Source organism: Grampus griseus (assembly GCF_964374135.1).
Source record: "Grampus griseus genome assembly, chromosome: 3".
NCBI classification, from domain to species: domain Eukaryota; kingdom Metazoa; phylum Chordata; class Mammalia; order Artiodactyla; family Delphinidae; genus Grampus; species Grampus griseus.
The window spans coordinates 91,760,555-91,775,701 of NC_139019.1; the positions used below are offsets into that span (position 1 = coordinate 91,760,555).

A 15,147-nucleotide genomic window follows, 5' to 3' on the forward strand; every position below is an offset into this window, starting at 1 on the left:
GAGAGACTGGGCAGGAAATCACGGGTGATGTGGAGTCAAAGTAGGTATGTGTATGTCTAAATAGGAGAGACTTGAGAATGTTGAAAAGCTGGTAAAAGAATTTGCTAGGAGGACAAGTTGAATATATGTGAGCGATAGGAGGGTAGTTAATGACAGTCACTGAGTAGGTAAGAGGTGATGGGACCCACACGGCACAGGTGAAGGGACTGACCTTAATTATAAGGACAGTTCCGTAAATAAGAGAGGGAGATGTTGGTCAGTTTTATTTTTGGTAACAGGAAGAGGAAAGCGTTCCCATCTGATGGCTGGCTCCTTTTCACTTTGGAAGGAGAACACAAAGTCATCTGCTGAAGCAGTAGAGGGTTGCGAGGTGAAAAGAGTTTGAAGAGTACTTAGATCAGAGAAAGGTGGTAGGATTGCTGGGTCATGTTGTAGATCTACTTGAGGTTATGCAAATGGATTTGTAGTGTAGCTAATATGCCCTTTTACGTAACTTCATCCGGCACTGCTCGGCCAGCTTTTGCCGGCTGGCTCAGAGAACCTGGAGAGTTGGATTCACCCATACTTGGGGTTTTGACAAAAAGACTGAACAAAAAACAGAGTTGGAGGAAGTTTCGAGTACTGGAATACATGTTATTGAGATGATGGAAATCTGCGGTGAGTCAGGGAGGGAACAAAAAAAGGTGAGGAACTGATGGAAATTTGCAAGGTCTATAGACAGATGGTACTACTGAGGTCAAAGAACGATAGAACAGAAGTCATTGAATAAGCAATAATAGTAATACTAATAATAGCCAGCATTTATTGAGTGCTGACAGTGGGCCGGGTCCTACTCTGTGCATTTTAAATATATTAATTCATTTTATCCTCATAACAACCCTGTGTGGGAAGTATTATTAAAACTGAGGCTCAGTAGAGAAGTAATTTGTTTAAATCACACAACTTAACAGTGGATGGGATGGGCTTCACATTCAGGACTACAGAGCCCGCATATTTAACCAGAGTGCCCCATCGAAGCTGTTTGAAGGTAAATAGGAAGTGGTATTCAGGAAGGAGAGGAGATTTCAGTCAGAGAGCAGAGTGTTTGTGGGTGGTGACAGATGATAAAGTCCAAAGTGTGACCATGATGGGGTTGCTGAGTTGTAGTGAAGAGGTCATTAGAGACGATGACAAGGGACGTGGAGGCCAGGGTGTTGGAAAGGGCATTTGGGTGAGAGCTGATGTCAGATTATGGCAGAACTTGGCTTGGTTGATTGTGTTACTGAATTGGGTTTGTTTGCCCAACTTTGCAGCAAGCCCAATGCTGAGATGCCAAGGTTTGCTTCAGAGAAACAGTTTATTCACGAGACAGCCAAGCAAGGTGAAGGGAGAACAAATCTCAAATCTGCTTCCCTGAAGACAGGGCTTAGGGCTATTCATGGGATAAAGAGGCAGGGTGGTCTGAGGCGTGGGGAGAGGTGACTGGAGGTAAGAAGAGGGAGGTAATTGGTGGTCTGTGCAAATGTAGTCGAGCTTCATGGCTCTTCATAGGACACATGTTCAAAAAATATTGGAGTTCACATGTTCTGAGGGTGGAGGTTTTGTCCCTCTGACATCAAAAGGTCATCCATTAGACACTCACGCAAGCCCAGTTGAATGGTGAGTGGTTTCAGCCGGTCTGAACTGGGCAAGAACTAATTCCAAGTTCCTGAAAAACAACTTAAGCAACCATTACTATTGTGACCCATATGTCAGAGGTGTTATGTATAAGGAAGCTGTGGACATCTAGTTTAAAATCAATTGAAAGCACACGAGGCAGGACTTCCCTGGTGGCGCAGTGGCTAAGAATCCGCCTGCCAATGCAGGGGACACAGGTTCGATCCCTGGTCTGGGAAGATCCCACATGCCGCGGAGCAGCTAAGCCCATGCTCAACAACTACTGAGCCTGCGCTCTAGAGCCCGCGAGCCACAACTCCTGAGCCTGTGTGCCACAACTACTGAAACCCGTGCACCTAGAGCCCACTGCACTGCAATGAAGAGTAGCCCCCGCTTGCTGCAACTAGAGAAAGTCCGTGCGCAGCAATGAAGATCCAACACAGCCCACTTCCCCCCCACAAAAAAAAAGCATGCGAGGCAGGTAAGGTTTGGTGGGCCTAATTAGGTTAGCACTTGGTTTCACTTGCAGACCTAGGAACTACAGATGAGCCCCTTCATTGGATGAATGGAACTTACCAGACACGTTGTGCATAGTTATTTATGGTCTGTTTGTAGCCCCTGCTAGATTGCTGGCTTCTTGAGGCCAGTTGGTATTATGTTTCTGGGGCCAGTTGTAGGGCTGAGCATATGTGTGTGACTGCCGTGTTTGGTGAACGGATGACTCTGTAAGGGACGTACGTTAACTGAAGTGAAACTCATTTTGGTATGCTTTCCTTAGCCAACTGATAATTTTCTCTTCTCCTTAATGTCTTCGTTTGTTTGTTTTCCATAGGAAAGCCCATAACAGTGGTGAGGACTCAGATCTAAAGCAGAGGAGGAGGTAAAGAAAACAAATTGGAAGGCGGGTCAAGGGAGAGGGAGGGGGCTTAGCAGATTAGCACAGCGCAGACCTGAGGCAGGAGTGGGGAAAATGTTTTGTTTTATTAGTGGCTGCTTTAAGAGTATTATAATTTTTTTTAAGAGTATTGTAATTTTTTTAACTTTGAAATATCAATTTTGGCTTCAACTGGTTCTCAGTCTTCCTTTCTTAACATCCTTAGGAGTTTCTCTTTTTTTCTTTTTTCTGCTCCTTTTGCCTTAGAGGAGCTGTCTCAGTTATCTCTTTTTGTTTCTTTCTTTCTTTCTTTTTTTTTTTTTTGGCCGCACCGTGAGGTGGCATGCAGGATCTTAGTTCCCTGACCAGGGATCACACCCGTGCCCCCTGCAGTGGAAGCGTGGAGTCTCGACCCCCGGACCGCCAGGGAATTCCCTCGGTTATCTCTTGCTACATTAAAACCACCCAAAACTTGGTGGTTGAACATAACAACAGCCATATATATCTTGTGTGATTCTGTTTGTTAGCTAGTCTAGCTAGACCCTGGCAGAATGGCTGGCAATCTGGGACCTCTCTCTGTCTGTGGTCTCTGCACCTGGCTAACTTAGGTGGCTAGAAGGAAGCAGAAGCTACCAGCCCTGTTAAGAGACTGTCCTAGAACTGGCAGAGTATCCCTTACACCTTCTTCTGTTGGTAAAAATCAGTCACAGGACCAGCACAAATTCAAGGGGAGGGGAAATAAACTCTCCCTTTCTCCATGAAGGTAGGGGTTTGACAGGACTTTATGTCCATATTTAGTCCACCCCAGGGACTTTTAGCTTTTCCACGTCAGAGTTCTGTTGGAAGTATTTGTTTCTGTGGTCCCTTCAGGGAGCATGGTGACATTTGCTTTAATCTGCTCTCATTTCTGTAGACATTCAGATGCCTGGCTGAACAGAGAAACTCTGACTGGGAGAGGGTACGACAGCTACTTATGTTTGGATTAGTAATTTTACTGCAAAATTAATTCTAAAGAACCAACATGAACCTTTCTGAAATTTTTCATTTGTCATAAATGTGGGTTGTGTTTTTTTTTCCTTTTGCTCTTATTTTGTTTTCAGGTCGCGCTCACGCTGTAACACAAGCAGTGGTAGTGAATCAGAAAATTCTAATAGAGAACACCGGAAAAAGAGAAACAGGTAATATTGGAAGGTCGTGGTTAACGGGAACTCTGAAATCAGAGGCTACCGCTGGTCATAGAAGCTGTGTGTCCTATGAATTTCTATGCCTGATTTTTCTCATCTGTGTTTAAGAAGGAATCTGGCATGATTTTAAAGCACGGTTTTAGGAAACCTCAGCTCTTTGGACTGAGTTTCTTATCTTTATAATAAGATGATTAAACAATTTGACAGTGAGGTTCCTTCTTGTTAATAAAAAAGATGATGACCTATATTTAGGTACAACACGTGTTGAATTTGTTTAAGGCTGGTAAGAAATTTTACCATTTGTAGAGCGATTTCTCCCTGAAGTGTCTTTTAACATGACATCACTATCCTTTGCCCAGCCAAAAAACGAGACACTCATAGTTGCATAGTTTCAGCCTTATGTATGTGTACATGCAAATACGTGTTTATATTCGTGCCAGGCGCACACAGTTAGATGGGTAAATGCAATTAGTTCATATCTTTAAGACTTATTCTTAAGAGCTTGTTAATAACATGATTTGACATGTAATCAATGTCAGTGATGGCTTAATGCACTAATCAGTTCTTCCTAGTTCTGGAATACTTATTTGAAAACAAGTGATCATATAATGAAAGAGCACCAGGTTGGCGAGGTGAGGGATTTGGTTACTGGTTATGCCAGTTTCCAACCCAGTGGTTCTCAAATGGGGACAGTTGTCTTTCCCTGTGTTCCCTGAGGACATTTGGCAATGTTTTGGGATACTTTTGGATGTCACAATTGTAGGGGGGGATTGCTGCTGGCTAGAGAGGCTGCTAAACATCCTCCACTGCACAGGACAGCCCTCTACAGCAAAGAAATACCTGGTCCCAAGGATGTCCGTAGGGCCACTGTTGGGAAACCGGTTCTCACCTGACGTGGAGTCTTGCTTGGTTGCTTTATTTTTCTGGGCCGTCTTTTTCTCCTCTGTAAAATGAAGAAGTTGGATAAGATAATCTCCAAGGTCCTTCTTTAGTGCTCAGAGCTCTTGTGCTGGTCATGCATTGAATTGGCCTCCCTCTCTAACTACAAAGCCTGTATAATAACAGCCCAGATAGCATTATAAGAGTGGGCCATTTTCTTAGGAAGCTTTCCATGTGGAGCCTTCTTAGGGGCTGGCATCACACTAGATAGAGGTGAGATCTCAGTGTGTAAGGACACCTTTCTCAAGGAAATGATTTCAGTTTCTTTATCTATAAAAAGCCAAGTGTGGAGGGTAGATCTCCCTCAGGTACCCTCTTCCTGCTCTAAAATTCAGTATTTCTGCATAAACAACACAAAATAAAGCAAAACTAACAAACAGAACAGCCTCCCTCCCCCATTTGTACTTACTGATCAAGCCAGTATCTTAATAAATATATTTCTGTTTTGCTTGGTGTATTCTAAGTTGAGCTCATAGGTGCTCTATTCTCAACTTCTCAGAAGGTAACCTGTTTAAAAACAGTGTCTTTTCAGGCCAAAATGCTCACGGTGACATTTGCTATTAAAATGAAACACTATTTAAAGGTTGCCAACAAGTTCCTAAATAGCTCATTACTGATCTAGGGGCACTGGTTTCAATATTCCTTCTAGGTGTTTTCTCCCTCTACCCCAGTTTCTCCTCCCACCCCAATTTCATGAACAATTTTTTAGACTGGCTTTCTTTGTACTGTATTTTAGAATGATGGTGGTTCTGAATGTTTAAATGCAAATGTACTTTGTAAGGCTATTAATGAGAAATTGCTTTCAAAACACACTGACACAAAGGTTTTCAAAATCATTTCTTTTACCTGCAGAGATATTGCCCTAGGGTTATACAAGTTGCCTGTGTCTGTAGAAGATGAGGTCTGGACTCTAGCTCTCAGAGGCATAGCAAAAAGTGGGCAGAGGAAGAAACATGTCTTGCAGTTCCCATATCCACTCCTGAAAATCCTGGTGTGGGTACAGTGTGCAGAGAAAGATGGTGCAACACATTACACTGCCCCTGGGTGCCACGTACCCATTACGCAATGCTGCCGCTAACCCCTCCGTCCCATTATTAGCCTTTAAAATTTTGTCAGAACCCAGTCATTCCACCTCGGGGTACAAGGGTCTGAGTATTTATACTGCGGCCCTGCTGATGGTCCCATTACAGACACAGTATGTCTTGTGTCTGTAATGAAGGGTTGTCAAATGATGTCTGACTTTCTACTTTGGGGGAGAGAATGAATCTCTTCAACCTCAGTTGTCCTTCCTTATTTTGGTCGGGAACGTGACCCAGCCAAGCTCTCACCGGCGTCTTTTGTACTTTTATTAAAGGACTCTGGTAACCCTAGAATGGGGCAAAGTGAATCTTGAACATGTTGATGTTCTACTTCCTGCCAGCAAGGTCTCTAAATGCAGACCTGGATGCTTCCTCACTTTGGAAACCAGAGCCTGCACCCGACACACCCCACTTTCCTGTCTCCCCAGGGGAACTGTAGCCTGAGGCAGAGGAACAAAGACTGTGCGCATTTGCTTTTCAGGCACTGTTTTGAAGCCCATGAAGTGTCCAGTGGAACTCTGGACAGAGTTCCAGAGAGACTTTCTGGAGACTGTGTGTGGTCTTTGGGATGCTCTTTCCTATGCTACTCTTTCTTGCCGTTTTTTTTGTTTTTGTTTTTGTTTGTTTGTTTAACATAAGGAAGGTCTCTCCTGTTAGGTTGGAGATAATTCTGTGTAAATACTGTTTTTTCACTGTGTCTACCCATTGGATTTTAAGCTGCCTTGCTGTTCCCATGGATGACAATTTCAATATCTCAGATTTTGTGTTCGGAGAAACACAAGTTAACAAGACAATGTTCACAGATCAACTTTATCCAAAGCAGTAGTTGTGGCTTTTAACAACCATGAAAAAAAAATCATAATCCACATCGACTCTGGAAGGCTAGTATCAGAAACAAGGATTGTTGTTTAGATTCAGTTTTAGAAAAATATAACTGTAGATAAGCACCCCCTCTGTCAGTTTTGGGTCTAGAGCTAATGAGGCCAGATGGTGAGGGCTGTGCAGTAACTGCAGGGTTTCATTCCACAGAAGTTTCCGACAATACCAGAGGCTTCGAGCCTCCTTTGGGGAATTGTTTATGTCTTTCTTAATCCCCTTTCACTTCAGTTGTTGCTTCCTTACTGTTTTCATAATGTGCATGGGTACCTACAGTTCTCTAGATTTTAAGATTTGAGAAAATAGATTTTTCCTCCCTTTGTATAATACCTGGAAGTTGGAGCACAGTTTCTTGTGATAACATCTCAGATGACAGAAAGTCCTTATTTTCCCCTCAGTGTCTCTACGTACACCCTCATCTTCATTTCTCTTCTCTTGCCTCCCTTTTTACTATATCACATTATTTTTCCTCACCCAGGTCCCTTTTTTTTCTTTTCTTAGCTTCTTTCTCACTCTTTCTTTCCTGTCTTCTCTGACTTCTGTCTCTGTTTAGGAGCCAGTGATGTGTCAAAAAACCCCCAAGGGTGTGGGTCAGGGTTTTGGTTCTGCCATGTTCTGCTGTTTGACCTTGGGCAGCTCATTTAACAAATTTAAACTTAGCTTTCTCATCCCTAAAATGGAGTGCATACTACCTGATCTGCTTTCTTGAATGAGTTACTGCAAAGACCAAATGAAATCTGAGAGGTGATAGCACTTTGGCGGAGGGAGCCGGACAGTTTACTATCTAATTTTGGAGGCACTGCCTCTTCCTTTGGCTGTCCCCACCTCTCCTACACCCTTTTTCCAACCTTTTCCACTTTTCTTTTAACCTTGTCTTCCATTTCCCCATCTACCCTAACTTTACACATTTGTATTTTCAGACCAGGTATTCTTACCCTCTGATTGATGGGTAGGTTTTAGGGGTCTCATAACGCCAAGAAATTGTATGTAACATTCTTTGTGTTTCTAAGTATACAATTTTCTGGCGATAGTCTGTAGATTTAATCAGATTCTTAAGAGGGTGTCTGACCTCCAAAAAGTTACGAAGTGGTGATTATGATCTAAATAGTGAGAGATAGATTGATATTGGGAAGTGAAATTGGTAGGATTCAATTCACTGGTAGGATTGAAAACTAAAAGGCTGCAAATTTCTTTTCAGATTACTCTTTGTTATACCGATTTGGGAAAAAATCGGTTGAATTAAATTCATCAAATTAGAAACCTACCAAGTACAAAGCAGCATGAAGTTAACGTGAATATTAGATTGCATTATGTTTTACTCGTTAGAATTTTGAATCTTGTACCTAAGATCAGAAGGGTCAGTCGGCTGGTCTTTATGGGTTTGAGCCCCTGGGCCATGCTCAGGACTTGCCCACAGTGTATGTTGAAGGAGGACCTAAGAGGTAGACCTATCAGAGTGAAGCCTTTCATAAACCAGCTTTCCCTGAAAATACCTTGAGCTTAATAAAATATCCTTCACGTTCAAAGAAACCGGTCTGCAAAGTATCCTTTGTGCTGTTGATGAAAATCAGCACTCCTTTGGGCATTCACCGGGGAGGATCTGTGGATTACTCAGTCATTAGCTTTGATGTGTTGCTAGGCTTTTAGGATTTGAAGTGGGAGATTTGGAGGAGGTGGGCAGTGAGGCAGAGAACTAGTCTGGTGTTTTTTGCATAAGCATAAAAGTGGAAGTAACTCTGGAGCCTGGTGAGGATTAAAAGGGTAAGAGAAATGATAGAAGCTGGGGGTAAATGCTGGACTAGAATAAATTGGCAACAGGGAACCATTTGGGCCTTTCCCAAATTTCATTCTGGGATGTTTGCATCATAATCACATGAGTTACGTACCTGAGGTGATGTGTGTGCACACGTGTGTGCGTGTGTGGGTGAAATAAAGCTCAGAACAAAGAACGAGGGACGGGTGCGTTACAAATTTTGAAGATGCTTTGAAGATCTTTGTGCCTAGGAGCTGGTTCCTTTACTCTCTGAGTTTTAATTTTCACACATGCAAAGTGGGACAATACCTGCCCCGCCTACTTCACGGGGTTTATAAAGATCTGAGATAGTGGATGCACTTTGAAAAGCACAAAGGGCCCTGCATGGGCAGGTACTATTCGATTGATGAGAATGTTCAGCGCTGCTCAGTGTTATCTGAAGTCCTGTTGGATCTGCAAAGTGGGGCCCAGCTCCCTTTCACAATAAAGAAGTCAGTATTTCTAACATGAATTTGTTCTTCCACAAACGTTGTTAGAGTTTCCTCCTGCTTTTTAGACGTCTTTTAGAATCTGTATCTGAATAATGGATTAAGATGGTTTGAAGTATTTTAAATGTGTTCCACAGGTCTTTTATATTATTTTTCTGAAAAAAAGAAAGAAACCATCCTCTGTGGCACTGCAGCTAACAGGGACAATACACTTGAGCCGGGGAGATCTAGATCACGGCTTTGGCAGGGTTTTGTTGTTGTTAGAGTGGTAACACAAAGCAAAGCATTCCTGTCCCTCTGCCCCAGGGAAAAAATGTGGTTTTGATGATGGCAAACTTAAACCAAGGGACGTTTCTTCCACATGGCCTGAAGATAGGTAACTGTTTCCTTGTAAGCATTCCCTCCTGCCCGGTCCCTGTCCCTGATTGAAGTGTTGGGGCTGGCTGCAAACCAGGTAAAAATTGCGGGTAGGGAGAGAGCAGTTCGTGCAGAGCCAATGGAAATGATGTTTACCATGGTACAGATGGCACAGGGTTCTGATTTCCACTTTAATAAGTTGTATTAAGATTTAGACATTTGATGTGGATTATTTAGGGATTCCAGAGTATAATCCAAGTTGACAGAGATGACTGTGGAAGTGCGGAGCTGCAGCAAATGAGGAATGCTGTCAGATGACTAAAAGCAGAGCAGGTTGAAGGATCACGAAAGCAGGAGAGTTTGGGGAGGGAGATGGCACCAAACGCAGCCCATTTTAGCTGGGAGAGCATAAGGAGTAAGTGGAAGAGATAGAATCACCTTTAAGAGCAAATAAGAATAATTTATTGATGGTGGGGGAAGGTGGGAAAAGCAAATGAATTTTTTGCTTGCTGGTCTTCAGGGAGTATGTCGACAGATGCCTGGAACCAACATAAATTTCCCAAGGGAAGAAAAACTACTGAAAAAAAAAAGAAGACTGGTTTATAGCATGTGATCCAAAAATGAGAGCAGTGGATGAGAAACACAAGTCCACAGTCAGCTGGGAACTGCAGATTTAATATTAGCGATGGAGTGGTTGTATGAAGCAATTGTCTGGGAAGTTGTGCTATTGCTGAAGAGTGGAGAGTTTTGTTTTTTTTTTTACCGTGTCTGAATGGCTTATAAATTAAAGCACGAATAGAGAACCATAATTTTAAAGCTGGAAAGGATCTTTACAGTAATTCAGTAGATGAAGAAACAAACCTACCAAAGAAGGTTAAGCGTTTTGCCCAGGATCTCTGAGTCAGATAATGACAGAGCTGGAACGAGGCTGAACTCAGGAGCGATGGGTATTGCTCTTATCGCCTGGAAGCGTCATTATACACTTGCTCTGTAAGATTTCTCAAGTTCAGTATTACACATGGTCTTTATCTCAGTAAATGAGAAATGGAAGCGTCATTATACACTTGCTCTGTAAGATTTCTCAAGTTCAGTATTACACATGGTCTTTATCTCAGTGAATGAGAAATGAATTAAGAACTGGTATAAAGGAAGGTCCTATTAAGAACAAAACTGCCTGGATAAAGCTAGAGGATGAAGTAAAACCCGCAGGGATTTGTATAGGAATTCATTTGGTACTGTGAAGAATTTTGCAGAAGAGGCAGAACTGTAATTGGGAAGATAGGAAAGAAGAGACTAGGAACAGTCATTATCTTCATTATTGTTATCAAACGATTATATGACGTTTTGTCTTCCAAACCTTTTGCAAACTTTAAGTGACAAATGCAGTGAAAATCTAAATTGCACGGATAGCCTGAAAAATTAGGGTGTTGAAGTTTGGTGAGACATGGAGGAAATGTATCAGAATTCTCTTATTCTGAAATGTTACTGGAGAATGCTCTATTCTAGAGTGACGCTCTCCCTCATACCTTGATTAAAAAGCAAAAACCTTACGGTAAGGCTTCTTAGCCTAGTTGCTAACTCTCCTTGGTTGTACATGAGGAAATAGACAAAATGTGATGCACGTAGAGTTATTGCCTTAATGGATACAGGAAAGAAACAGCATTTTTTGAGGTTCAGCTTTAAATATAACATTTGAAAATGAATACATCCCCAGTGAAAATTTCAACGGACTCCTTTCCCCACTTAAGACTTTCATGACTGACTGTCATATAAGACGTTTTGACTTTTTAAAAGGTACTATATTGATATAATGCTTACAGTGTTTTTATTCTTCATAATGTAAATCCCCACATTAAAATTAACATGTAGCAGGAAAGGAGCAAAATCCAACACTTTGTGTGTGCTACACCTAAGGAGAAATGAGACTTACAAGGTAGAATCATGATAGGATATGTCTTTTACATTTAAAGATTTCTTTAGTTACTCATGCATAAACAAAATAGTTAACTCCTGCCTCATAAGGACTCAGTGTTACAATATCCTTGCCTTTAGGGCTAGGATTTTTCCTTTCCATGTAGCATCTGTATTTTCTGGAGCAGTTCAGGGATGGAAGAAATGACACTTTCATTCTTGTAATGAGGTACCATTAACCAGAGGCCTTTTGTAAGGGTGTAATTTCAAACTTCATTACAGACTAAGGCAGCCACACCACCCGTTACTCAGGAGAATGTGCTTCTGTTGTGACTCTCCAATGAGCCTTACATTTTTAATGTACCTTGTTAGAATATTTATGAAAGAGTATCCCCAGTAGAGGGCAACTGTCTTTGGAACATGTGGGTCCCAAGGATATTAACTGACATGGTTTCACTGCCCTCACTTTCGACTTTTTGATTAGGAAAATAAAAGTTAAAGGTGCATGCCGTCGTCTGAAATTCTTTCTGATTTAGTTCTTGTTACTAGTAAGGTACAAGAAATATGTGTGCTCTTGTCTCAGGAGTTTTAATTTTTGTTATCAGAATAAAGCCTCAGTATGAAAGTAGCCAGCTAAATTCCACAATAGAAGAATGAGCATATACTGCTTGTGCTTCCTTTGAACTGTCTAAGGAATGTTTCTCTAGGAAACGTATGTTTGCCTCAGTCAGATTTCACCCTTGCTGGCAGGCTTGACCTCTCAAAAATATTTAAGGATGCTGATTTACCGATTTAAAAAAAAAAAATTAGTGGAATTTTATCCTGTCCACGAGCTGTGCAGCGATTTAGCTCAGAACGGAAGCTGTAGTCTAAAAGACTCCAGGCTTAGGAGTTGCCAGGACCTGGTGTTATGTCTACCCCGGGCAATGCAAGGTGTGGGTTCCTGTGGGAGGGAAGACAGCTCCTCGCCAGCCTGACGCCTTCCCACTGTCTCTTCCTAGCTTTTGGATCCCTCAGTCCTGGGAGAGTCCAGGACAGTTCCCCCCCGCCCCGCAGGTCTGGTGGGTCACTCCCTGGCTGTCACGTGATACATGGAATGGCTCAGAGGTGTAGGTTCTGGCTATGAAAATACATATACATACACGTGTGTGTGTATGCGCACATGGAATTTTCAAGTGAGAGTGTTTGCTTCAAAGAGTGATTAATTATGACCTCGTCGTATACCTTCTCATACTTTTCTTCAGCTGTTTCTAATATTCAGATTCATATGTTCAGTTTTCATTTCCTCTGCACATGTCATTAGAAGAGGGAACTATGTTCTTGAATCTGTGAAAAATACCATGACTGTATCCTGTTAATATTCAAATAATAGCCTATTAGGAATGAAAGCTTTAGTGAGGAAATATATACAGTTCAAAGACTTGAAATGTGTTACAGATAATTTTTTACTTAACACAATTCCTCTTTAATCTAGAGAGATTTAAATAGCTTCTTCCTCATAAGCTACTTTTTTTTTTTTTTTTTTTTAATGCGGTACGCAGCCCTCTCACTGTTGTGGCCTCTCCTGTTGCGGAGCGCAGGCTCAACGACCATGGCTCACGGGACCAGCCGCTCCACGGCATGCGGGATCCTCCCGGAACGGGGCACGAACCCGCGTCCCCCACATCGGCAGGTGGACCCCCAATGACTGTGCCACCAGGGAAGCCCATAAGCTACTTTTTTTTTAAAACTGGAATTTGCTTTCCATTGTCTCTGTTTAAGTATAAGTGAGATGAATATATGTCACTCTTCTACTGGTTTGCATTATAAGCAGATCCAGATATCCACCCCACAGTCTGTACTAAGTGCTGTAACAGGGCAGCGGAATCCACCCCACAGTCTGTACTAAGTGCTGTAACAGGGCAGCGGAAAGACATCTGTTCAGTGAGAGAAATGACTCCAGACTTGTCTATTCTTTTCATTTCTGTTTCGAAGCAGTTATGCTCATGCAGTCACAGTACTGGGATGATTACCGTGCAATTCCATGCTGCTCTCCCACGCCCCGGGAGCAGCAGTGTGAAAGAAACACCCTGGAGCAGCTTCCTCAAGAACGTACATAAATTCAAAGTCAAAGATTCAAATAACAGGTGTTTGATTTTTGCAAGAAATACTCATGGCTTCACAGCATCACTGCAGTGCATTCCAGACATTATTTACACATTAATTAAGCACTTGCTTTAATTAAGTACTTGGTTCCCTCTCTCCCCTGTAACACCTCACCCTTCTTTTTAGAAAGACTTGATGCATCAAAAGTCCGAAACTTCTGCAGGCTGTGTGGTCCATGGATGGGTTTTGCCAGGTCAATACAGTATTTCGCATTCGTAATTGGTTACCATTACTTAAAAAATAGAAGAGTTTGTTTTTAAAAAATCCAGATTTTGGATTATCTTTTAAAAACTGAGAGGATTAAGTAACATTGTCCCGTGCTCTTACATGGCAAGTGCCTGTGCCCCCCAGTACCCCCTCCCCGCAGTTTCCCTTTCCCTCATTTTACATTCCCTGCAGGGCCCCTGGCCATGCTGAGTGCTGAGTGCCCAGCCCTCATTCCCTCTTAAACATGCGAGCAGCATAACCAGAATGTTCTGTGCCTACTCGGTTGCTGAGGCATTATGCACCACATTTAACTTTTTTTATTTGTAGCTTCTTGTCTTAAAAAAATGGAAATTGTATCTGGCACTTATTGTGCATGAAAACTTGGACAATTTGTGAATTTTTAAGAGCATTTCAAAGGAAAACTATTCATTGCTGTTTTACTTAGTATATTTGTATAAAATGATTCATGATTTAAGATTGTGTAGCAGACACCACTGTTTCTTTAGTCGAAACCTAAATATGTTTGATTTTTAAATTTATTTATTTATTTTTGGCTGCCTTGGGTCTTCATTGCTGCGCGTGGGCTTTCTCTAGTTGTGGCAAGTGGGGGCTACTCTTCATTGCTGTGTGCGGGCTTCTCATTGTGATGGCTTCTCTTGTTGCGGAGCACAGGCTCTAGGCGCGCGGGCTTCAGTAGTTGCGGCACGTGTGCTCAGTAGTTGTGGCTCGCGGGCTCTAGAGCGCAGGCTCGGTAGCTGTGGCACACGGGTTTAGTTGCTCCGTGGCATGTGGGATCTTCCCGGACCAGGGCTCGAACCTGTGTCCCCTGCATTGGCAGGCAGATTCTTAACCACTGTGCCACCAGGGGAGCCCCTAAATATGTTTTAAATGAGTTTTGTTTTTGACACACGTCTTTTTACTAGGAAATTTTAAGCCGGGGATGAAGTCTGAAAATAACCAATATATGTTTACGTATTTATATATAAATATTATATACTTATCTACTTAAGGATATATTGATAAGGTTAATACATTCCTAGCTTTGAGTGATTATGGTAATATTGCGAAATAACTTTTAAAAACATGTTTAGGATGAACTGATAAAGCACCACATATGTGGATGTTAATTTTAGATGAATGATCTTTCTTTCAGAATACGGCAGGAGAATGATATGGTTGATTCGGCGCCTCAGTGGGAAGCTGTACTAAGGAGACAAAAGGAAAAAAACCAGGCGGACCCCAACAACAGACGATCCAGACACAGATCTCGCTCGTATGTGCTCTCTCTTTATGCCTTGATTCAAAAACTCCGAGCTTTTGCTAGCATGCAGAGTCTAGGGCACATTGGGCTGTCTCTCTGAGGTCTTCTAAAGTGATTTAGTTCAACCATGATTATCCCACTGTTTATTTGTCATAGATACCTTCTGACATTTGTTATGCTCATCAACTGTATCTGAAGCAGTAGAAGTTGGAGCACAGCCAAAGCAAAATGTCATAAAAAACAAGGATCTCAAAATCATGTCTTGTTTTGTTTTTAAACAAAGGTATATATTCAACTGAATAAGTAGGAATAGTCTCCTTTGTTCTGGAGCCTGGCAGTTGGTGAAATACCTGCTGCTTATCTCAATTTGAGTCTGCAGAATCCTCTTAAGTCTTGTGCCAGATTAAACCAGATGTGAATAACTTCCCATCAAATCAC

At 42.1% G+C, this 15,147-nt stretch overlaps 1 protein-coding gene across 1 annotated transcript in view; it reads left to right on the forward strand.

Moving 5' to 3' along the window:
* EPB41L4A (erythrocyte membrane protein band 4.1 like 4A) overlaps window positions 1–15,147 on the forward strand; it is a gene marked incomplete at both ends in the record, with an annotated part of 261,576 nt that overhangs the window by 226,558 nt on the left and 19,871 nt on the right. Inside the window, 3 exons of the mRNA XM_082651549.1 lie at window positions 2,468–2,515; window positions 3,610–3,687; window positions 14,602–14,721. Of these exons, the coding sequence (XP_082507675.1) occupies window positions 2,468–2,515; window positions 3,610–3,687; window positions 14,602–14,721 (246 nt within the window). The remainder of the gene's footprint in view (window positions 1–2,467; window positions 2,516–3,609; window positions 3,688–14,601; window positions 14,722–15,147) is intronic.